The sequence below is a fragment of the Perognathus longimembris genome, chromosome 4 (genome assembly GCF_023159225.1).
Source record: "Perognathus longimembris pacificus isolate PPM17 chromosome 4, ASM2315922v1, whole genome shotgun sequence".
Taxonomy (NCBI): domain Eukaryota; kingdom Metazoa; phylum Chordata; class Mammalia; order Rodentia; family Heteromyidae; genus Perognathus; species Perognathus longimembris.
This window is the reverse complement of record NC_063164.1, coordinates 84,343,181-84,366,184: the sequence shown is the minus strand read 5'-3', so window position 1 is coordinate 84,366,184 and position 23,004 is coordinate 84,343,181. Positions and strand designations below refer to the sequence as shown.

The following is a 23,004-nucleotide window of genomic DNA, read 5'->3' as shown; positions in this document are numbered from 1 at the left end:
TATGTTTTGTTCAGAATTCTACAATCACCACCACAATCTAAATATTGAGTACTTTTGACCCCTGAAAAAGAACCGGTACCCATGAACAATTTCCAAATTTCAATAATTTTCCTTTTCTAGACAAATGTGATCATGTAATATGTGGTCTTTGACATAATGTATTGTTTTCAAGATTCAAAGGTGGTGCAACGCCCATGTGCACTTTTAATCCTAAATAATAATATCTATCCATCATGTGACTGTACCTTCATCTATATCAGTTGGTGAACATTTAGATTTATTCTACTTCATGACAAATAATACTCTGAACATTCAATGTAAGTTTTTGTATGAACATGATTTCACTTGTCTTGGATGTATATGTAAGAGAATTGCTGTATGTATATATTGTGTGGTCATTCAAGACTACAATAACCTGGGATACAGGTCTTTTAAAACATTTTTCAGGAACTGCCAAATATTAGCCACACCGTGTTATTCTCCTAAAGCAGTGTATAAAGGTTCCAATATCTGTACATGAGTTCATTAGCTATTCTTATGGATGTGAAATGTTATCTCCCAATGTATGTGTTGTGTTTATCACTTTCTTGGTAATATTATTTGCAGCACAAACATTTGATTAATTTTTTTTCTTTTGGTACTTTTGTTCTTGGTGCTATGTCAATGAATCCTTTACCTAATATATGGTCAAAGAGATTTGTTTTCTTCTAAATTTAGCTATAAATTTAGCTTCTAAATTTTAGTCTGATACATTTGAGATAATTGTATATAATGCCAAGAAGTTTGAACTTTTTTATGACTATAGGATTGATTGTTACAGTACCTTTTGTTAAAAATAAATCAACCATAAATAAAAGGGTATATTTCTGAATTCCTTGGTTTTATTACATGATCTATTATGTCTATCCTTAATGTTAATACCATATAGCCTTAGATTAAAGCAGCTTTTAGTAAGTGTTGGATTCAGTCTTCCTTTGTGGGGAGGAACAGTACTGAACTGTCAGCTCAGGATCTTGCTAACACGCATTAACACTTGCTAACACGCATTAACACTTGAGCTATGTCCCCAGCCCTTTTTGATTCAGTTTTTCAGATAGGGTATCCTGGTATCCAAACTAGTCTGTACTACATTCTTCCTGTTTATGCTTCTCACATAGCTAGAATGACACGCCACCATAACCAGATTTTATTCATTGAGATGAGCTCTTGAGAACTTTTTTCCTAAGCTGGCCTTGAGCCATAATCCTCCTGATTTCTGCCCCCTGAGAGACACTGTACTCTGCCAACTTTTTTTTTTTTTTTTTGGATATTCTTAGCCCTTTGTGTTTCCATAGTACTTTTAGGATCAGCTCATTTGTTGTCTGTAAAAAGGAAGAAGAAAAAAAAAAAGGTAACAAAAGCCCCTGAAATTTCAATGGGAATCTTGTTGGGCTTGTAAATTTGAGGAGAGTAATGACTGCTCTCTTTATAAAAAGCCATCTGAGGGAAAATGGGTAAGAACTGTTTAGCATATTTGGAAACTTCTGTAGTATTAATGTTTGTATCTCACAGGACTTTTTAATATTGAGATCTATTTTTTAATATTGTGGGCTTATAGACACTGTAATATACTTTAAGTTGCTATTTTTATTATAGACCTTTTTTTGTTTGTTTTGTTTTGGGTATTATTTTATTCTGTGTGCCAGTCCTGGGGCTTGAACTCAGGGCCTGACCACTGTCCCTGACTTCTTTTTGCTCAAGGTTAGCACTCTTATCACTTGAGCCACAGTTCTACTTCCAGCTTTTTTGGTAGTCTGGTGGAAATAAAAGTCTCACCAACTTTCCTGCCCCAGCTAACTTGGAACCATGATATTCAGATACAGATTTGAGCCACCAGCGCCAGTCTAGAAAGTTGATGTCAGATTGTGCTACACATATTTAGTATGATAATATTTAAATATGGTAGAGAAATCAGCCCTTATTCTCTTAATTAGGACCACTTTTCAGCAATACTTGTTTTTGTTTTTTTGTTGTTCGGTTGATTTGGTTTGGTGTGGTTTTTTTGCCAGTCCTGGGGCTTGAACTCAGGGCCTGAGCACTGTCCCTGGCTTCTTTTTGCTCAAGGCTAGCACTCTACCACTTGAGCCATAGCGCCACTTCCGGCTTTTTTTTCTTCTATATATGTGGTGCTGAGGAATCGAATCCAGGGCTTCATGTATACAAGGCGAGCACTTTTACCACTTAGGCCATATTTTCAGACTTTATTAAGTCAAGTATCTTTTAAATGTAATGAGGTATCCTAAATAACATCCAGTCTGAAGATTGTTTAAATTCTCAATATGAATTTTCTCATGTGACAGTATTTCTCCCATAATTACATGAATAGGAAAATAAAATGCCAGACTGAGGTAATGGCATCTTGTGTAATACTAAAAATGCTAATGTTTTCATTGCAACAAAATTAAAGGTGTAAACTACTTATTAGCATATTGCTAAAGTTTTTGCTGAGTTAATCCGGATAGCATGGTGATTTTTTTTTATATATACCAACAAATGCGTATTTTTATCCCATTTTTGTGGACTATTCTTTTTTCCTCTTAAGTTCTACTTCTTGCTCTTATTCTAGGATGTATCTGTATTTTCACTAAATTTACACCCTTTTATATATACTACAATAATTCTCAAATTGTAGTTGTGGCAATTAGAGCTAGTGATACATTAAGGAAACTTTTACCAGGCACTACAAGTAGTTATAATAGTCTTAGTTGGAGCTGAAATGGGGAGATATTTCGGACAAGGAAAGAATAGCTTCACTTGTATGTAGAACCTAAATAAGAAATATAGGAGCAGATTAGAATAATATTGGTAATATGTTAGCAAACATGGAAGCCTTTGCTTCTTGGCTTCTTTCTTTCCTCAGTTGGTTTAAAGTTGGAAGTACAATAAAATAGCATCACTGGTTATTAAATATATGTGTACCAAGATTATTACAAGAGGACCAAAAAGGAGTGTTATCGATCAAGATACATTGTACTTATAAACTGATATGTTGAATGGTAATAACCCCTTCATACAACTACTTAATAAAAGAAAAAAAAGTACCAGAATGGATTCATTTGAAACTGACTGATAGATCCATCTTTGGTGACTTAGCAATTACACAGGCCTTTTGTTAATTCAACTGACCTTGCCTCCAACTATCAAGGTTGAAGCCAGCATTGGAGAGTGAAGAATGTCAGCAGTGAGGGCATCATGGCAGAGAGGGGAGACAGCGGCCAGGAATGGGCAGGAGGAGAACAGATGGAGAAGGAAGGGAGTCAGATCAAGAGGTAGGAATGGAAATATAAAGGAGTAGAAAAGGAAAGGAATATGGGTATAAATCATTAAAGTAATGTCAAGTGTCATAATTATAGTGTTTAAATATACTTAGGACTGCAACACAATCTTGAAAAAATAAAGTTTTTAAAACTGGAAGAAAGAAGAGAGTTAATTTTAAAAGCTTGTTAAATCAGTTTTTTAATTTAAAGTCAACACTATACAATCATTTAAAATTTCAGGATGGTAATATTGAAGATATATTCCTGTGGGACACTGTTCTAAGTAACATAATGGTTCATTCAGTCTGACCACTCTTAACTGATGAATTCATCACCACTGACTCTCCCTCTTCATGATTTGTATGGCATATTTCTGTAGATATTTGTCTTGAGAATGTAGCATTCCCTGGAAATAGTTTTACATCTGCTAGAGTGACAGACTCTGAATACTTATTTAAAAATCAACTTTCTTTGACATTTTCCCCCTTTGGCAACAGTAATTTAAGAAAGTTTACTTTAAACCTAAATACCAGCATGCTGAAACAGTGCGTGAGTGTCCCTAGTGAATTGAGACTCATGTATAATTGTTTGGTCACATAAACCAAATTGATTGTCTGTATCCCTCTAATAGTACTGAATTCTGGTAATGATTTCTAGCTTTGAACTAGGTTTATATGCGCTAATGAATGTTTGTTGCCTTCAACCCCTTTTAAAGCAACAGACTGTAATATTTCTATTACTTGAAACAATTCTTTTAGGCTATACAAAAGGAATAGTACCTTATTTGATCACCTTAATTGTCATTATTAAATTAAGCCTCACATATTCACCAAGTATCTATCTAAAAAGGCGTTTTGTTCTTTATAGTCAACCCTGATAGAGTAAAATATTTACAGGCTGCTAAGAAGGAAATGTAAATAGAGTTAGCTAATTTCACCAAGGGCTTTGGAAGAGTGTTGTGTATTAGTGTTACACGGAAGCAGAATGAGAATTGAGTCCTGTGTAAAGGGAACAAAAAGACTTCAGTGAGGGGTATTGGTTAATAAACCAGGAATATATCCTGCTTGACTCCCTAGAAACTTTATTTCCCCTCCAGTCATGGGGTGTCAACTTAGGGCCTGGGCACTGTCCCTAAGCTTCTTTGTGTTCAAGACTAACACTCTACCATGTAAGCCACAGGCACCACTTCTGGCTTTTTCTGAATAGTTTATTGGAGATAGGATAGGAGTCCCACATGCAGGGGCTGGCAGGCTGGCTTCAGACCGCAATCCTCAGATCTAAGCCTTCTGAGTAGTTAGAATTATAAGTGTGAGCCACCAGCACCCAGCTTCCCTGGAAACTTAACTTGGTAAAATAATTTATGAAACTTTAAAATTATTGGTATTCATTCTTTGTTTTCTTTGAGACTGCCTTCTAAAGAGAAAAGTGGATATCTTAAAATTTTTCTTCATAGTAAAGCTTAAAGTTAATACTGCCACAAGATCTATGAAGGGAATGGAGCAGTGATTGGGAAATCTTTGAAAGAAGTTTACCAATAAAAGTCTGTTGGCAACTTATAAATGTCCTGTTGGCAAATAAGAGGAATCATCTGGTGATTAGGAAGGAAATTTGGGTATCGTATGAAGTTTGGTTTGACTTTTGACTTGAGTCTCTGTTACTTAATTTACAAAAATTGAGCTCTTAAAGGACTAGCATTTTTGAAAGCTAGACTCACTGTTCTCTTTGTCATCAAGGTAATAGATAAGAAATTGTGTCTTTTTTTTTTAATGTTTCTTGAATTTTTTTGTGCGGGCATTGGCTGATTGATTGATTGATTGACTGATTGATTTGTGCTTGTACCAAGCTTGAACTCAGGCTCTTATGTTCTCGCTAGGCTTTCTTGCTCACTGTTGACACTCTTAGATTTTTATTTTAGTTTTGTAATACTTTGATATTAATACCTTTATATTTTCTCGATATCTTATTCATTCAGCAAACATTGGATAGCAGTCATGCAGTGCAAGAAAATGAATAACTTAAGTCTGTGCTTTTTTCTACTTTCAGATTAAGTCACTCTTTTGAGCATTCTTGATTCTTCCAAGCTATAATTATTATTCTAAAATAATAAATAGTAAAATCGTTATTCTGCCCATTTAAGGTAACGATGTTTCTGTGGAAAACAGTATTAGTCAACTTTCTGTCAGTGTAATGATATACTTAAGGCAATTAAATTACAAAGAGAAAAGGCATATTTTAGCTAACTGTTCTGGCTCCATTGCTTTGGGATTCTTGCAAAGGCAGCTAGCTAATCAAGACCAAGTAAACTGGTTACCTCATAACAGAAAGACAAAAAGGCCGGGTCCAATGATCTCTTTGGAGGGCATGCCCCAAATGGCCTAAAAACTTCTCACTAAGTCCATAGTACCTCCCAATAGTGTCACCTTGGAGATGGTACCTTTAACATCCATACTGTTGCAGAAACCACATTTTTAAGGTCTATTTTAAAGTTCATACTGCAGAAAGAGAGCTTAAAGTCATTTTCACTCCACTCATTTGCAAATAAAAGTTCTTTTCCTATCCAAAGTTTACTGATTAAATCTCATGTCATGTCCAAGCTGCTTAGGAGGCTGAGATCTGAGGATCGAGGTTCAAAGTCAGCCAAGGAAGAAAAGTCCATGAGACATCTCCAGTTAGCCAGCAGAAAGATGGATGTGTAGGTGTGACTCAAGTGGTAGTTCATTATTCTTTTGCCCTGGTTTTCTAGCTGCTTTTATTATTGCTGTAGTGATGTAATAAGGGTATTAAGTGGCATATTTGCATTCAAACTTTTTAGCATTTTTCCTTGCGAATCCTTTTTTCCCCCTTAAATAAGATGTCTAACTTCTAATTGTGTAAGGGATTGTTTTACTTAAAACCAGAAAGTTTTAGAAAGTAAATCTCTGCCCTCAAAACAATTCACTGTGGGATTTTACCCTTTTTTTTTAATCTTTTTTCTTTTAAACTACATCATCATCTTGCTTGATTTTTTTTCCCTTTACCTCCACAATGTGTAAATTAATAACTTAAAACTTACGTTAGGATTAAAGGTATAGCTCAGAGGTAGAATTCTTGGCTTAGTATATATAAAAACTTTTAAAATTCAGACCCATCATGATGGTACATGATTGTATTCTCTCTTAAGACACAGAGATAGATTAGGACAACAGTTCAATCTGAAAAACAAACTAAAACCAAAAGGGTCATTCAAGCGGTAGAACTTGAAGCCAGTACAGAATCCTGTTGTAGCCCACTATACAGTTTATACCATTAAACAGAACATTTATTTGTATACCTTTCCTTTTAGAAAGTAGAGGGATTTCTCAAAATGTATTTACTTTTTAAATGACCATTTTTTAAAAATCTTTCCTGCAGATAATATCACCTACTGCATTATTTTTGGCTGCAAAAGTAGAAGAACAGGCGCGAAAACTTGAACATGTTATAAAAGTAGCACATGCTTGTCTTCATCCCCTAGATCCACTGCTGGATACAAAATGTGATGTATGTAAATTTCAGTGGTTTCTTTATTCTTCGTAAATTTGGAGCTTTTATAATACAATCCTAATTAAAGTATAATTCAATTAGTATTGCCTTTCAAATTCTTTTTATTGCCACTTAGGAATATGCCAGGAAGCCATGTAGCAAAAATATCTCATACAAGTTCATAACTTAGATGTCATTCTGATTGCTTTGAATTCAAATATTTTTATACAAATTTACTTTCTAGTACTTCACATTTGATTGTTTTATCCTCACAGAAAATTTCTGATGTTTAGAGGATATCATTTACTCTCAGTAGTGGTATATTTGAGACCAAAAGGTGAATAACTGTTAAACTGTTAGTACATGAAGGAATGGAAAACTCCAATTTTGCCTCTAGATCAGTAATGAATCATTATAGTCATTTCTATGAAATCTTAAAATAGAACCTAGAACTGTAAGCCTTTAAAATGATTTTTGTAGCTTTCTTGTGAGTTACTTAACTGAGAGCCTTTTCTTACTAAATGACTACTGTGTTGTATTGATTCCATTTGACTTAGGTCATGTTTAAAGTCCAGATTAATAGAATGTGTCTGATTATATTGATGAAACTTTGTTGTAGATGTTGGCTTTTATATTAAAATATTAATGTCAATATTATAAAGGAATTTGTGCTTGTTTTGTCATTTTTATAGCTCCTATTAACTTTACAAATTCAGTTATTTCTAGTTAATGCTTAAGGGTATTGTTCAAATTCTGGAATCAGGCCAGTGACCTTTAAAAAGGTGGCATAAATACAATCAAAGGTGTTCTTAATCTCTGGAGTTAGCAGAGTGCCTCATAGAAATAAGTGTAAGCTGCACTCTGGTGGCTCATGCCTGTAACCCTACCTACTCAGGAGGCAGAGAGCTTAGGATCACAGTTCAAAGTCAGCAGGGGAAGGAAATTCTGTGAAACTCTTAACTCCAGTTCACTACCAAAAAGACAAAAGTGGAGCTGTAGCCCAAATGGCCTTGAGGGAAAAGCTTAGGGACAGTACCCAAGTCCTGAGTTCAAGCCCCAGTACCAGTCAAAAATTATTTGCATAATATTTCTTTTTCATCTGGGTCAATTGTCATGATCCTAATAATGTGGGGCAAAAGAGTTTCAACCTATCCTTTCTCCACAGAGTAAAGGAAAATAATCTCTAAAATATACAGAGAATTTAACCCTCTTGTACATCACCTCTGTAAAAAAACAACTTAAGGAAAAAGAAGGGGAAAAAAAAGAACTTAAATATGTACACTCTTGCATTTGTGTCTTTATGGTTGTATAATAAATTATTTTGGTTTTATATCCAACTTATTTTTCTTTTCATCTAGTGGAATGATTAAAGATTTTATCTTTGTGTTTCCTAAGAAGGGTAAATAACTCATCAACTAACTTTGACTTTCAAAGAGTACCACATGACAAGACTTTTGAGTTTGTCTTGAATTTACAAGACTTTAGCTTAAAAGCAGATTGAGTTTAATATTTTCATTTGGTTTGGTGATTCTGTCTACTATATCTTAAAGCAGCCATGCCTATATAGTTAAAAGTACATCTTTTTTCAATCAGCCTATACTCTTGCATTACCTTTAGTTCATTTTCATTCTTTGACTACAGCTCCTGTATTAGGAAGTGATTCCATTTAGACGTCACAGTAAAATATTTTTTTCTTCACCCTCTATGCTGCTGTGATTCTTTTGTTATTTGTCTAATTCTTATGAGATATGATGGTCAGGTAGTCTAATATTATATTGTATATCTTAAGCATTTCAATAATTGTTTCTATCTGGCAGGCTTATCTTCAGCAAACTCAAGAACTGGTTTTACTTGAAACTATAATGCTACAAACACTAGGTATGTACTTGGCATCAATTTTGTGTTCTTTAATGCAATATTCTAAATTTAAAATATTCCTAGAATAATTTTATTAAAACAGGTTTTTGACCACACTAGTGTTACCTTGCTAAAAGAAGCCATTTTTCTAAAATTGAATCTCATTTGGCATAATTTGATAGTAAATAACCTCACTGATTTATTTGGTTTTTCAGATAGTTGTTTTTTTGTTTTGTTTTGTTTTTTGTTTTGCCAGTCCTGGGCCTTGGACTCAGGGCCTGAGCACTGTCCCTGGCTTCGTTTTGCTCAAGGCTAGCACTCTGCCACTTGAGCCACAGCGCCACTTCTGGCCATTTTCTGTATATGTGGTGCTGGGGAATTGAACCCAGGGCCTCATGTATACGAGGCAAGCTCTCTTGCCACTAGGCCATATCCCCAGCCTTTTTCAGATAGTTGAAGCAGTGTGGCTTACACTGTAGAGTCAAATGGTCCATGAGTGTAGTTTACATATCCTGGAGCTGTGTTCAGACTTAAATAACATTCAGTCCTTGCCTTTTTCTGGGGTATATGTGTTGGCATACATGCCAGTATAGGAGCTTGGACTCCAGGCCTGGCACTGTCACATATCTTCTTCACTCAAAGGCAGGTACTCTGCCACTTGAAACACAGCTCCATTTTCAGCTTTCCAGTAACTAATTGGAATTAAGAGTCTCTCTAACTTTCCTGCCATGGCTGACTTTGAAACACAATCCTTAGATCTCAACCTCCTGTTCTTATGTGTAGTATAAAACTAAGAGGACTATACATAAATATCATTTAAAGCTTATTTCTGCCACAGTAGTCCAACAGCATTTATGAAAGAAGTAATTTTTACATATTCTGGAAGAAAGACTTGGATATTAAGAAAGTTACATTCCCTGCTTAAATTAACTATGGGACCAGCTTAATATTGTTGATTGTTAATGTTACTCTTTGCCATTGTTTTTATGTGTTTTTGACTTGACAACAGTCACAAGTTAATTAGGAATTTTGAATAAAATTATCCTTGATCTTTTAAGTATTTTTGTCTAGTTCCTTCATTGAGATGTTGTTTTTGTGCCAATACTGGGGCTTGAACTCAGGGCTTCTTCCTCTTGCTTGGCATTTTTGCTCATGTCTGGAACTCCTCCTCTTGAGCCACATTTTCAGTTCCCTTCATTGAGACATTGTACTTGAATAAATTCACATTCTTAAGTGTAAGGAACATGCCAGTATTAAGAAAACTAATAATAAGTAAAGGCTGTGTTACATATTAGCAGTTGTGTGGTAAATGGTATTTCACAGGCAATTATAGTAGTAGTAAGTAGTTGGGGGGGGAATGCTTATCGTTTCAGGTTTTGAAATCACCATTGAACACCCACACACAGATGTAGTGAAATGTACCCAGTTAGTAAGAGGTAAGTGATCTTTGGAACTTTTAAGATAACTATTAATGCTCTTCCTTTTGTCATCTGTAATTGGTTTGGATATTATTTTATTCTTTGGGTCTTTTATTGGGTTTATGAATATACAGTAAATGTAATTTTGAAGTTAATATTTTTTTAGTGTTCTATGTTTACCTATTCATCTATTTGTGCACTGGCTTCCCTTCAACCTAGATGAACATCTGCTTACTGTATAATTAGAGAATGTCCAGATACTAACAATCACTCCCCTATTAGGCTATCCCAAGCACATTTCAGTTCATACTTAAGATTTAAGCCATTAGTGCATAAGTGCAGAAAATAATAAACTCTTCTTGGCTTGAATAATTTTGAGCCAACCTCAGATCTTTCATATAAAACCATTTGTTAGTTGATGTGTCATTTTGGGAAATAGTTTTCCCGTTTTTATTTAAATGAAACTGATTTAATTTTTTAGAAAATTGGCATTACTAAGAATGCCAAAGAGCCAGGTGTCAGTAGCTCACACCTGTAATCCTACCTACTCAGGAGGCTGAGATCTGAGGATTGAGGTTCAAAGCCAGCCTGAGCAGGAAAGGCTATGAGACTCTTATCTCCAATTAACCACTAGAAAACCAGAGTGTTGCTATGGCTCAAGTGGTGGTAGAGCACTAGCCTTGAGCTGAAGAGCTCAGGGACAGCACCCAGGCCCAGAATTCAAACTCCATGACTAAAAAAAAAGAATGCCAAAGATTTTCCTTTTTATGTATGATGGAAAATTTTAAACTTATATACATATTGGGGTACCTATTAATAGCTTTTATAAATAGGAATATGAAATCTTTGTATTATTTTGCTTTATAGCATGTAAAACATAGTACTTTTATTACTATTAATAAATTCAATGTATGTCATAATGCTAAAAATAACTTTTCACACAGTTGTTGCATATTGGGCTACTTTTTACTTCTGCTTACCTGTTTGCAAATGAATTGTTTAGATGTGCATAGCAATTCCCTTGGGACACTTAGTGTGCCTAATAAAATTTTGTAGTTTTTTTTACACTACCACTACCACCCAGGCTTTCAATCTTGTGTTGTTATTAGTGTTTATCTAAATGTTCTCATTTTACTCATTCTAAATTTTATACCAAAATATTAGTTTTTGCATTAAAAAGCAAATGTAGTCTGATAACTATAGTGTCCTTGTTCAAGTAAACCTTTTTAAAACCTCATTTAATGTTTTTTACCCTAATAGCCCACATTATCACTAAATCACTTTATAAGCTCGAATATATTTTATTGATTCCTGTTATTCGTGTCTATATGAATACACACACACACACACACACACACACACACACACACACACACCTATTTTTCTCTCTTTTTTTGCCAGTCCTGGGGACTGGACTCAGGGCCTGAGCACTGTCCCTGGCTTCTTTATGCTAAAGGCTAGCACTCTACCACATGAGCCACAGCGCCACTTCTGGCTTTTTCTATGGCTTCATGTGTGTGAGGCAGGTACTCTACCACTAGGCTATATTCCCAGCCCCTATATGAATATATTTTGTAGCACATCCTCATCCCTAATATTATAGACTTATATAGTAACTAGTTGTAGATGTTGAAATCAGAAAATTGGCTTAATTTTGTTTTACTAATAACTTAAAAGTAAAAGCCAAGCTTTTGCAAGAATAATAGAAAATCATGTAATTCACTCTTAAGATTAGAACCTGATTTGGAATGATTAGTGTATTTTTAATTATATTAATTACTTTAGTCAAAAATAAAGTTGGATTTTCAAACCAGTCACAGAAAGTAGAAATTTGATACAACATCCAAAACAAAAACTTGATTTGCATACAAACCATGGATATGTTGATTTCACTTGTCTAACACGTCAGGTAACTGCAGTACCTCTCCTTTTAAGAACATTCTTTCATGTTTGATGTCTTTTCTTTACTCTGTTAGAATTTTCAGTGTAGAATTTGTACAATGACTGTTCATATATTATTGAGCTTAGTTATGTTCCGTGGGTGAAAACATGATAGAGCTTTTTTTTTTTCCTTTTTGTCTATGTTTCTATGCTTTTTTTTCAGGGAGGGGTAAATTGCTATCTGTAAAGTCCTCCCTTCCCCCAGTATGCTACCTTGCTACAGAATTGGCTTGTTATTTTATCAGGGACCTTTCACTTCTGTGATTTCTCCTTCCCTCTCCACCAGGAAAGAATGCAATACTTAAGTCATACTGCCTCCAAGACATCTGATGTTTTGACACTTCCTTAGCACAACTCTGCCAAACCCAAATCCCTTTTGTTAAAACCCTTATGTTGATGATCCACATGGGGCATCAGGGATTACAGGTGCCATGGCTAAAAAATAGTATGGGAAAGGAATTTGAGGCCTGGTATTAGAGGGATGGGTGGAACTGAGGTGAACAGATCCTAGGAGAGCAGTGATTATGAATACGGGAGGAAAGGAAGAACAATGTTTATAGCAAGGACATTTCTATTAAAAGAATACCAGACAGGAAAACGAATGGGTGGGAAAATTGTTTTCACTGTCATGAGAAGCTAATTAAATATTACTTTTCTGTTGGGGATAGTGTTGAAGCATTCTGATTTCTCTGAGAATACTCAAATTTTTTCTACACATATCTTTAACTGGAATCTATACATTAAAAGAAAAAATAATACAATGAGCTTCCTATATCTGCACCTTTAGTGTGTTTCTAGGTTGTTCTGTTGTGCTTAATAACGTGATGAAGACCTGAGTGAGTTTGTGCTAAGTTTGGGGGATTGGGGTTGTTTTGTTTCATTCTGCTGGAAGTATTTAAGACAGCTTAAATACTGCCAGGATTAATTAACTCTGGCAGGCAACTCTTTGTGTTTTGTATTAGACTTCAAAAATCTTTTCTTGTTCTCCTTTTTCTGTTTTTTTTTCTGTTTTTTTTTAATCCAGGAGAATGCTTTATTTCAACTTTTAGCTGACTAGATGCTTAACTTAGTAACAAGTTTAGCCCTTGTAACTGGCTAGCTAAAAGCAAATCGGCTTGTTTCTCAGATCTTTGGGGGATAGCAAGAAACATTTGAGTGAATGTTGTTGAAGATTTTCAGTAGTATAGAAAATGATGGCGCTCTTGTGATATTTGTAAGTAGTAAGTAAAATTTACTTTTTGTGTACAAATCTTTGAAGTTTTGTTGCGTTGAGAACTTTTTGATGGTAACATGTTTGAGCTCATAGTCTTGTCTTCCTTTTTTTTTTTTTTTTCCTTTTCTTACAGCAAGCAAGGATTTGGCACAGACATCCTATTTCATGGCTACCAACAGGTTGTTATCCTGACCCTCTTTGTTGCACTGTTGTAGCACACTATAGCTTCCTTTAATGCAGGGTCCCCTCAATGTGTCTCTTACCCTTGTTGCAACAGGAGACTGGACCATCTACTGTGGTGGTACCTTCCTGTTTGCTTTGCGGTGTATTGTACAAGGGACTTTGGGCACAGAGGGGTTAAATGCACAATGTGAAGTGTAGTGGTGCTTTCTGATGACATATTCTCGATTTGTGAGTGCATAAGTCTAAAATTGGTAGCCTGAATAGCAGCTAAAGATTACAAAGAGCTAAACTTAACGTAGAAATTCGAGCAACTTGGTAAGTATAAAGCTATTTCTAGTTTACAATTATAGTTAAATGACCATTTTTTTAATTTCACATTGATCCACTCTTAACTTTAAAATATACGTTAAAAGTTTTTTAAATAAAACTTACATAATTTAGGGTTTTTTTCCTAGATAATATTCACAAGCAGGATAGTCCTATCAATTCCTGTCAGTCAGTTGTATAAATAGTGTTTTACTTTTTAAAAGCCTTACTTCCTTTCAGTAAAAAATGTATTTGTGATTATTCAGTAAACATTTCATCATTTCTGAAACTGAATTGGAAGAATACTTTTAAGATATGTTTGATGTCTCCTATAATTCAGAGAGTTTTGAAGTGGGACCATTAGGAAAAGGATACCAAACTAGCTTTGTGTGGTCTTTAATTTATATGGCTCTGACAGCTTTCATTTAAAATTTTGGATTGGCAAATGACATCACATGTGCTGGGATTTAGCTTCTATCACTAGGTATTGGGGGGGGTGGGATTTAAAAACTTTGGTTAGAAATCTAGTCTATGGCATGATAAACAATTTTTTTTAATGGGAGTAAAAGGGGGCTGGGAATATGGCCTAGTGGTAGAGTGCTTGCCTCGTATACATGAAGCCCTGGGTTCAATTCCTCAGCACCACATATATAGAAAATAGCCAGAAGTGGTGCTGTGGCTCAAGTGGTAGAGTGCTAGCCTTGAGCAAAAAGAAGCCAGAGACAGTGCTCAGGCCCTGAGTTCAAGCCCCAGCATTGGCAAAAATAAATAAATGGGAGTACAAGGTACTGTTTTTGGTAGTATTTAGCTACCTTGAGCCCTGATGTTTGAAGGTAAATTCTTCTTATGCCCTTGCTGGAAAGAACACAGATGTACATAGGTAATGGTAAAGTCTGGTTTGCTAATGATTAGGTCTGGAATGATCCTTGATTATAATGTGACATTGAAATTGCAGTTTGTTTTATAGTCTTTTTTTCTTTTTACATTTTTGCTAAGACATAATAGAAACTACCACAAAAGTTTATAGTGTTAAATTTTGTATATAATGACTACAAGTATACTATTTTCCTTTCCTTTTACGTAGTACTCTTAATTTAAAAGCAGGGTATTTTTAATAGTCATATTAGTAAGATATGTGTGGTGGGAAGTGGGTGAGAGAAGTTTCATAATCTAGGATTTTCTTAAATTTTTATTGCTGTTTTAATTTGATAAAATAAGGCTATATAATCTAGACTTGAAGAAAACCTCTGTAGTTTTATTTTTACTTTAATCTTACTGGCAAATGTTTTTCTTTGTCTTACATATTTGAATTTCTATGGCTCTTCATTTTCAAACCTGCTCTACAACAGTCTGCATCTTACCACATTCTGTCTTCAGTACAAACCAACAGTGATAGCATGTGTATGCATACATTTGGCTTGCAAATGGTCCAATTGGGAGATTCCTGTGTCAACTGATGGAAAGCATTGGTGGGAATATGTGGATCCCACAGTTACTCTTGAGTTACTAGATGGTAAGTAGAGAGAAGAGATCTTTCCTTGTGTGCATTACTCACCTGAATAGTTGTCAAGAGTTTGTAGGCCATAAGATTTCTGTTAAATTAAAACTACCACTATAGCTGAAAAGCAGCCACAGTGATTTGTAAATAAACAATGGAGCTGTATTTCAGTGTAACATTGTTTCTTTTTCTTTTCTTTTTTTTTTTTTTTTTTTTGGCCAGTCCTGGGCCTTGGACTCAGGGCCTGAGCACTGTCCCTGGCTTCTTTTTGCTCAAGGCTAGCACTCTGCCACTTGAGCCACAGTGTCACTTCTGGCCATTTTCTGTATATGTGGTGCTGGGGAATCGAACCCAGGGCCTCATGTATAGGAGACAAGCACTCTTGCCACTAGGCCATATCCCCAGCCCAGTGTAACAGTGTTTCTAAAAACAAGTAGCAAGTAGGTGCTGGTGGTTCATGCCTGTAATCCTAGCTACTCAGGAGATTGAGATAGGAGGATCACAGTTTAAAGCCAACCAGTACTGAAAAGTCCCCATTGAGACTCCTTTATCTTCAGTTAGCCACCAGAACTCCAGAAATGGTGCTGTAGCATTGTGGCTCAAAATGGTAGATTGCTAGCCTTGAGCAAAAGAGCTCAGGGACAGCAAGCAGGCAGGCCCTGAGTGCATGCCCCACGACTGACCAACAACAACAAAAAACCAGGTGACAAGCCATATTTGGTGCTGACCTGGTCACATTGTTTGCCTACACCTGCTCTAAAATATACTTTGTTACATTCCTTTCTTTTCTTCTTGCTTATTGAGAATTTTCTCCCAGAACACATTACTGCTACTTGATTATACTATTTACCTTAGATTGTCAGGTTTTTATAGTTTGTCCAGGGGATATTTAATTTCAGTGGGTTGAAATGACACCTAAAACAAAACAAGTGAGAATTTACTTGTTTTCATTTATCCTGTACCTTAAAAGCAAGGTTTTTATGTCACTGCCTTACCTTAGTAGCCAATAATTAAGACCTTGTTAAAAAAAATAACTAACATATATATAATGTGGAAATACAAAGGACCAAAAAGTAGTTTACCTTTTTTTCTGCTTTTAGGCTAAAGTTGCGGGGGTGGGAGGGGGGAGTGGGTCAGTTTGGTTTGGTATTTTTGTGTGTGTGTACAACATAATAGGAACTACCTAAATACTCCTCCACTTGCATTTCTGAAAATGTACAAGTTCATTTTTTTTATTTGAAAAGCAGTTGACTATGAATCTTGAACACTTAAGTATCATTCTGTGGCTTCAGTGCATATATTATCTTGTTCACTTTCACAGGTTGAATGATTCTTCCTCTGCTATAAAATTCAGCAGAGTAAATAAAATATTTAAGAAAAATAAGTGTGCATTTTTCTTGGCAATTAAGAAATTGAATCAAAACAATTTCTCATTAATGTTGGGCCCAGAAGTATCTTGTATTTGCTGTATTTATTAGTGTTGGGTAGAAAATTACTTTTTTCAAATGAGGAAGTGGAGCTCTAGGCATTAGATTTTATTTTATCCAAACTTTGTCAAAAAGCTCAGACTACAGTACTCAAGAAATTGTAAAGGAAGTTACACATTTTGTAAAATTGATAGTGGTTTATGAAGTGATTGTTAGCATACCTATTTCAGTGGCTAGTTTTGGATAGTTATGCTTGTGACAACTGTTAGTTGTGTAGTGGCATAGTGTTTTTGTTATGTGCTTTTTGGAAACATTCCATAAATCTGTTAATTTTTAGTCTTAGCATTTGTATAAAATAGTGTTCAGGAAAACTTACTGTTGTACTAAAAACAGTAAGTGAATCTAGTTTATTGATGGAGATCCTTCCTGTTATTTTGATCAACATGCCACAAAGGATATTCTAACTTAGTTGACTATTTGTCTTTAGAGTACCAGTAACTACTAATAAAACTATTTTAGATTAGAAAACATTATAACCATACCACTTATGGAAGTACTCAGTGATAACTGTAATCATAAACTTAGAAAATTGACCATGGTAACTTATATTACAGTAATAGTATTGATTGCTAGGAAGCCTTGAGTGTTGGTCAAAAAACCTTTTAATTCCTATTTGCCATTTACCCATTTGCTATTGTTAACATCTTACATAACAATGTATGATATTAAAGCTAGAAAACTAATACTGATTAAAAAACTATCAATTAAATCAGATTTGTCTTTCATCTCTTTTGGTCCCTGATATTTTACTTTTATGATCTTAGCACTTGAAGTGGTTGACAAGACCGTTATATTTGACAGAGCCTTTCCCAGTTGTGGTTGGCTGGGTATTTTCTCATAATTGAAGTTAAGCATTTTTAGCAAGGGTAATTACAGAAGTAGATCCTACCCTGTTTGACACATCATAGCAAAGTAGTACATCATGCTAATACATTTTCCCACTTGTGGTTCCAGCTGGTTACAGTGGTATTGCTGAGTTTTTCCACTATATAAGTACTCTCTCTTCATAGTGAGTAATTTATCTTAATGAAAAAATATTGAGATACAAGTATCCTTTTCCTCGATCTTTTGCTCACTAATTTTAAGGAATCCATTAATGGATTTTTCCCTCATCAAACCACTACTATTGGGCTACTTTTAGTACTACTGAATTTTCCAGAGATTCTAAGTAAGCAAATAAAATTGGTGTGAAGAGTATTCTTGTGTTAAAAAAGTCCTCAGCTTTTAAAATATCAGTTCTGTCTACTTCTATATATGATAATGGTTAAATAGAAGGTTAACAATTAAGGAGATAGACTTTTAAGGTCCCTTTTAGTAGTGCCCACTTGAGAGAAATTTAAATCCTAAAGGCACTTCTAAGTTTCTAAATTCTAAGTCTTAAATTTAAATTTTATTTTTAGAGCTAACACATGAGTTTCTACAAATATTGGAGAAAACGCCTAGTAGGTTGAAGAGGATTCGAAACTGGAGGGTAAGAGAATTGGCAGGATTTAACAGAATATCAGTTTGTCATTTAGCAATCGTGTAGCAACCAGTTTGAAATTACATGGTTAAATAATCTGTTTTCCAGTATTCCCATATAACTACAGTATACGAAAACTATACCTATATTCAATTTATTCAGCTATTGTTTTCAGTGGACTATAAAATACATTATGCATTTTACATTTAATTCGTACAGTGACTGGTAGAAGTACTGTCTTTGTTTTACAAATGAGGAAGCTGAAAAACTACATTACTATCTCAAATACTGAGTTAGGGTTAATTCAGAAACTAGAGTTTTCGATTTATAGCCTTCTATTATGCCTCTAAGACATTTTTATGTACTGATAACATAAAATCCTGAAACCAGGTGATTTTATTTCATCTTTTAATACCAAATTTTTAGGAACAGTTTGTATTACATCTCTTTGCTGTCATTGTTTCTTTTGTGTTTTATTTAAATAGGCTACTCAGGCGGCTCAGAAACCAAAAGTAGATGGACAAGTATCAGAGACACCACTTCTGGGTTCATCTTTAGTCCAGAATTCCATTTTAGTAGATAGTGTCACTGGTGTGCCTACAAACCCAAGTTTTCAGAAACCTTCTACATCAACATTTCCTCCACCAGTACCTCTAAATTCAGGAAATGTTTCTGTTCAGGACAGCCGTACATCTGATAATTTGTCAGTGCTAGCAACGGGAATGCCCAGCACCTCATATGGTTTGTCATCTCACCAAGAATGGCCTCAGCATCAAGAAACATCAAGGACAGAACCAATATATTCACAGAAACAGGAAGCATCTTTGTCTAGTAGCCAATACAACATCAACTTCCAGCAGGGACCTTCTATATCACTGCATTCAGGGTTACATCACAGACCTGACAAAATATCTGATCATTCTTCTGTTAAGCAAGAATATGCTCATAAAGCAGGGAGCAGTAAACATCATGGGCCAATTCCTGCTACTCCTGGAGTAATTCCTCATAAAATGTCTTTAGATAAATACAGAGAAAAGCGTAAGCTAGAAACTCTTGATCTCGATGTAAGGGATCATTATATGGCTGCCCAGGTAGAACAGCAACACAAACATGTGCAGTCACAGGCAGCCAGCAGCAGTTCTGTAACTTCTCCCATTAAAATGAAAATTCCCATCACAAATGCCGAAAAGACTGAAAAATATATGGCAGAGAAAAAAGAAAAGAGTGGATTACTGAAATTAAGAATTCCAATACCACCCACTGATAAAGGCACCAGTAAAGAGGAACTGAAAATGAAGATTAAAGTTTCATCCTCAGAAAGACACAGCTCTTCTGATGAAGGCAGTGGAAAGAGCAAGCATTCAAGCCCACATATTAGCAGAGACCATAAGGAGAAGCACAAAGAACATCCCACAAACCGCCACCATGCCAGTGGCCACAAGCATTCCCATTTACATGTTGGCAGCAGCAGTGCCAGTAAACACAGTGCTGATGGAATACCACCTACAGTTTTGAGGAGTCCAGTTGGCCTGAGCAGTGATGGCATTTCCTCTGGTTCCAGTTCTTCAAGAAAGAAGCTGCATATCAATGATGCCTCTTACAACCATCACTCCAAAATGAGCAAAAGTTCCAAAAGTTCAGGTAGTTCATCTAGTTCTTCCTCCTCTGTTAAGCAGTATATATCCTCTCACAACTCTGTTTTTAACCATCCCTTACCCCCTCCCCCTGTCACATACCAGGTGGGCTACGGACATCTCAGCACCCTCGTGAAACTGGACAAGAAACCAGTGGAGACCAACGGTCCTGATGCCAATCACGAGTACAGTACAAACAGCCAGCATATGGACTACAAAGACACATTCGACATGCTGGACTCACTGTTAAGTGCCCAAGGAATGAATATGTAATCATTTGTTTAGGTCAATTTTTCCTTTTTTTAATTTAAAAATTGTTAGAATGGAAAACCTCCTCCTGATTTAGCAGTGGTAACACATGCTTTTGCTGCCACTGCTTCAATATTTGTAAGTGCTGCTTTACTCGTCATTCTGAAAAGAAGAGATTATAGTAAACAAGTCTTTATCTCCACATATGATAGTGTTATAAATACTGTAAAAGCATGGAAGGTGCAAAATTCAGTATTTCTACAGTTGCAGCTGAGAACATTAGGATGAATGGCTGGCTGCTTCTAGGAATATAAGATGCGTCAAGCATTCATTATTTATAATTTGAATACTGTAGCTGTTTTTTGTTGCTTGGCTTTTGGATGAGTGTAACTTGTTTTATTTTGTGTATTTATATGTGTATGTATGATTTGCATGTTTCAATGATAAAGGGATAAAACAGTATACTGACAACTGTTTACAAGAAAGTGGAGAAAAATGTACATACATTTTTGTATGTTTAGATATTACCATAAATACTCAGGATTGGAGCTGCTTGTAAGTATAACAATATACAGAATAACTTTATTTTCTCTTGTCAGAGTCCATCACTAATCTAAAAGGTGGCACTTTTTCATGTAAACCTTAAACTCTAGGCCTTACTGGAAGCCACTGATGGGGAGACACTTCACTACCAGATGGGTATACAGTGCCTCAGGTAGTCTTATGCACTACAGAGCACTCAAATTCTGCCTTCAGAGTTTCTGGCCAGATTGACTAATGAAATAGCCCCTAATTTTCTGAAGGCTTGAAGAGGAAAAAAAAATAAAGTTTACATACTCTTGATGTGAAGTGCATTTAAATGTTGGCTTGTTGCAGTACCATAAAACAACTATTAATGATGGTTATGTGGATTACTGTGATTTAAAAACTAAATTTACAAAAGCATACATAGTGAAGAATCAGTAAGTTTTTTGTTTAAAGAACTTAAACACTACATATAATAGTAAGCTGAGATTGCTTCCTTTAGCATTCACGATAACACCATATTTTTTACTATACTCCTCCCCTGAGGTGTGTTTGCGTTGTGATGCCATATTTCTTTTTCAGGTAAATACAGTCTTCCTTATAAAAATGAAAATAAACCTATGCTCTCGATTCTTTTATATACTAATAATAAATAAAAATAAAATATCACTGACTGTGCATTGTACCTGTATTTATAGCTTATGGTTGTTATCAGGAAGCTATGTTTTTTGTTTTTTAAGAGAAAAAAAAATGCCAGCCTCCAGGCAGACCTGTAGTGGAGGATTTTACGTTTGCACATCTCAGTATATTCCTGTTGAGGTAAAGTTTGCACAGTCATCTGACTCCTGATCCAACAATAGGCTTTAACTTGCGTACATTTTGGTTTAAATGCCAGTAGTCTGGCTCTTGTTTTTCAGTTAATCTTGAATTTTTTCTGTGGTAAATCTTCAAGCTGTTGAGTATCTTTAAGAGGGTTGGATTCAACCTTGGTTGAACTGAAGACTATGTTAATTTTTCCTCTGTGTATATGAGCTATTTTGTTACAAAGCTACTGGTATGTGCACAATTGTAATTTTACTCAAGTATATTGTGGTTGTAAATATTAGAGGTTTGAACTTGTGATCTACTTTTATTTAGCAGTTACTTAAGTTGCCAGTAGCTTTATAATTTTTTAAAATAATTGTTCATTACTTTGTCGATGTTATTTGAACTTTTGACATACTAGGAGCCTCTTTGTAGGGACTTTGCCTAGGTAGCATGTCCTCACATTTGTTCTTGTCTTGCATAACATTAGTAATCTTTGTCATTATATGTAACTTTGTTGCTCTGTGTAGCATAATGTTGTATCCATAAACATGGTAATTTTGATACAGTTATACTTTACCATGGTACATAATCCAAGGACTAGTATAGAATTAAGCTGAGTGCAAGATGAGGGAGGGAAGGGTTTTGTTCTTGGTAATTTAGATGTGAAACCTCCACAGAGCTATCATGTAAAATGACATGGGGTGGTTGTGCTACTGTATAATGGGGGGGGTGGGGTAATAATACCAGGAATTTTAATAAGATTTTGTAAAGAATATCCAGAAAAGTAGTGAACTTATTTTCAGTATGACATAGAAAACAATGTGAATATTTAAGGTCTGTGACTATAGTTAAACTTCACTAAGAATTTGCAGAATTGTTTTGAGATGTGGGAATAAAGATAATCTTGTTGAATCTTTATTGGTGCTAATGATGGACAGTTGAAAAAAAAAAGATAGCTAGTGTATATTGTTATGGTCAGTACTTACTAGTACTTCCAAAACTGAATTTGAAATGCTATGTATTCACTTTTCACTCTGTAAATGTAATTCTTTACAATGACTATTTATTAAAGGGCAGCCAGTTGTGACTTTTACAGGATTGTGTGAGCTATTCAAACTCTTTAACCTCTGAACAGGATATTAAGCTTCCAAAACCACAGTGGGGATAAATGCAGAACCCTTTAAAGTTTCATGTTCATAAAGAAAAACCCTTCTAATTCGTATCACCATGAATTCATTCTAACCATCTGCATAAAATAGTTCATCTGCCTGGTCCCATTAGACTCTACCAAAGAAAAAGACTCAGATGATGAATGGACATTATTACTGTGAGTCTTGTAAGTAAGTAGCCATAAATAAACCAAAATAGTATCAAATTTAGGTATGAAATTCCACATGTGCAAAGTACTGTTAAGGTGATAACGTTTTTGATGAGTTTTTTTAAATATTTGAAATATTAAAAAACATTATCTTTAAAACATCCTATAAAAGAGTGACTCATTTTTAAGTTGTGTTTTCCCTATACCATATATTTGTTAACCTTATTACCCAGAAGCACATTGCAAAGAAAGGCCTCACTACTACCTCTTTCAACTAATTTTCCAATACTTATCTATTTCTTCTAAATA

At 35.0% G+C, this 23,004-nt stretch overlaps 1 protein-coding gene across 5 annotated transcripts in view; it reads left to right on the top strand.

Annotated features, from left to right (window-relative positions):
* Positions 1-22,100, top strand: part of Ccnt2 (cyclin T2) — a 29,830-nt gene extending 7,730 nt beyond the window's left edge. Inside the window, exons 3-10 of one of the 5 annotated variants that reach the window (XM_048345589.1) lie at positions 3,185-3,308; positions 6,687-6,815; positions 8,615-8,675; positions 10,028-10,090; positions 13,360-13,405; positions 15,065-15,228; positions 18,101-18,171; positions 18,648-22,100. In XM_048345589.1, coding sequence (XP_048201546.1) covers positions 3,261-3,308; positions 6,687-6,815; positions 8,615-8,675; positions 10,028-10,090; positions 13,360-13,405; positions 15,065-15,228; positions 18,101-18,171; positions 18,648-20,069 — 2,004 coding nt within the window. In that variant the 5' untranslated portion in view covers positions 3,185-3,260 and the 3' untranslated portion in view covers positions 20,070-22,100. Of the gene's footprint in view, positions 1-3,184; positions 3,309-6,686; positions 6,816-8,614; positions 8,676-10,027; positions 10,091-11,578; positions 13,234-13,359; positions 13,406-15,064; positions 15,229-18,100; positions 18,172-18,647 lie in introns of those variants that run through there. The other 4 variants (XM_048345590.1, XM_048345588.1, XM_048345592.1 and 1 more) reach the window with 4 other exon arrangements.
* Positions 22,101-23,004: the final 904 nt, after the last annotated feature.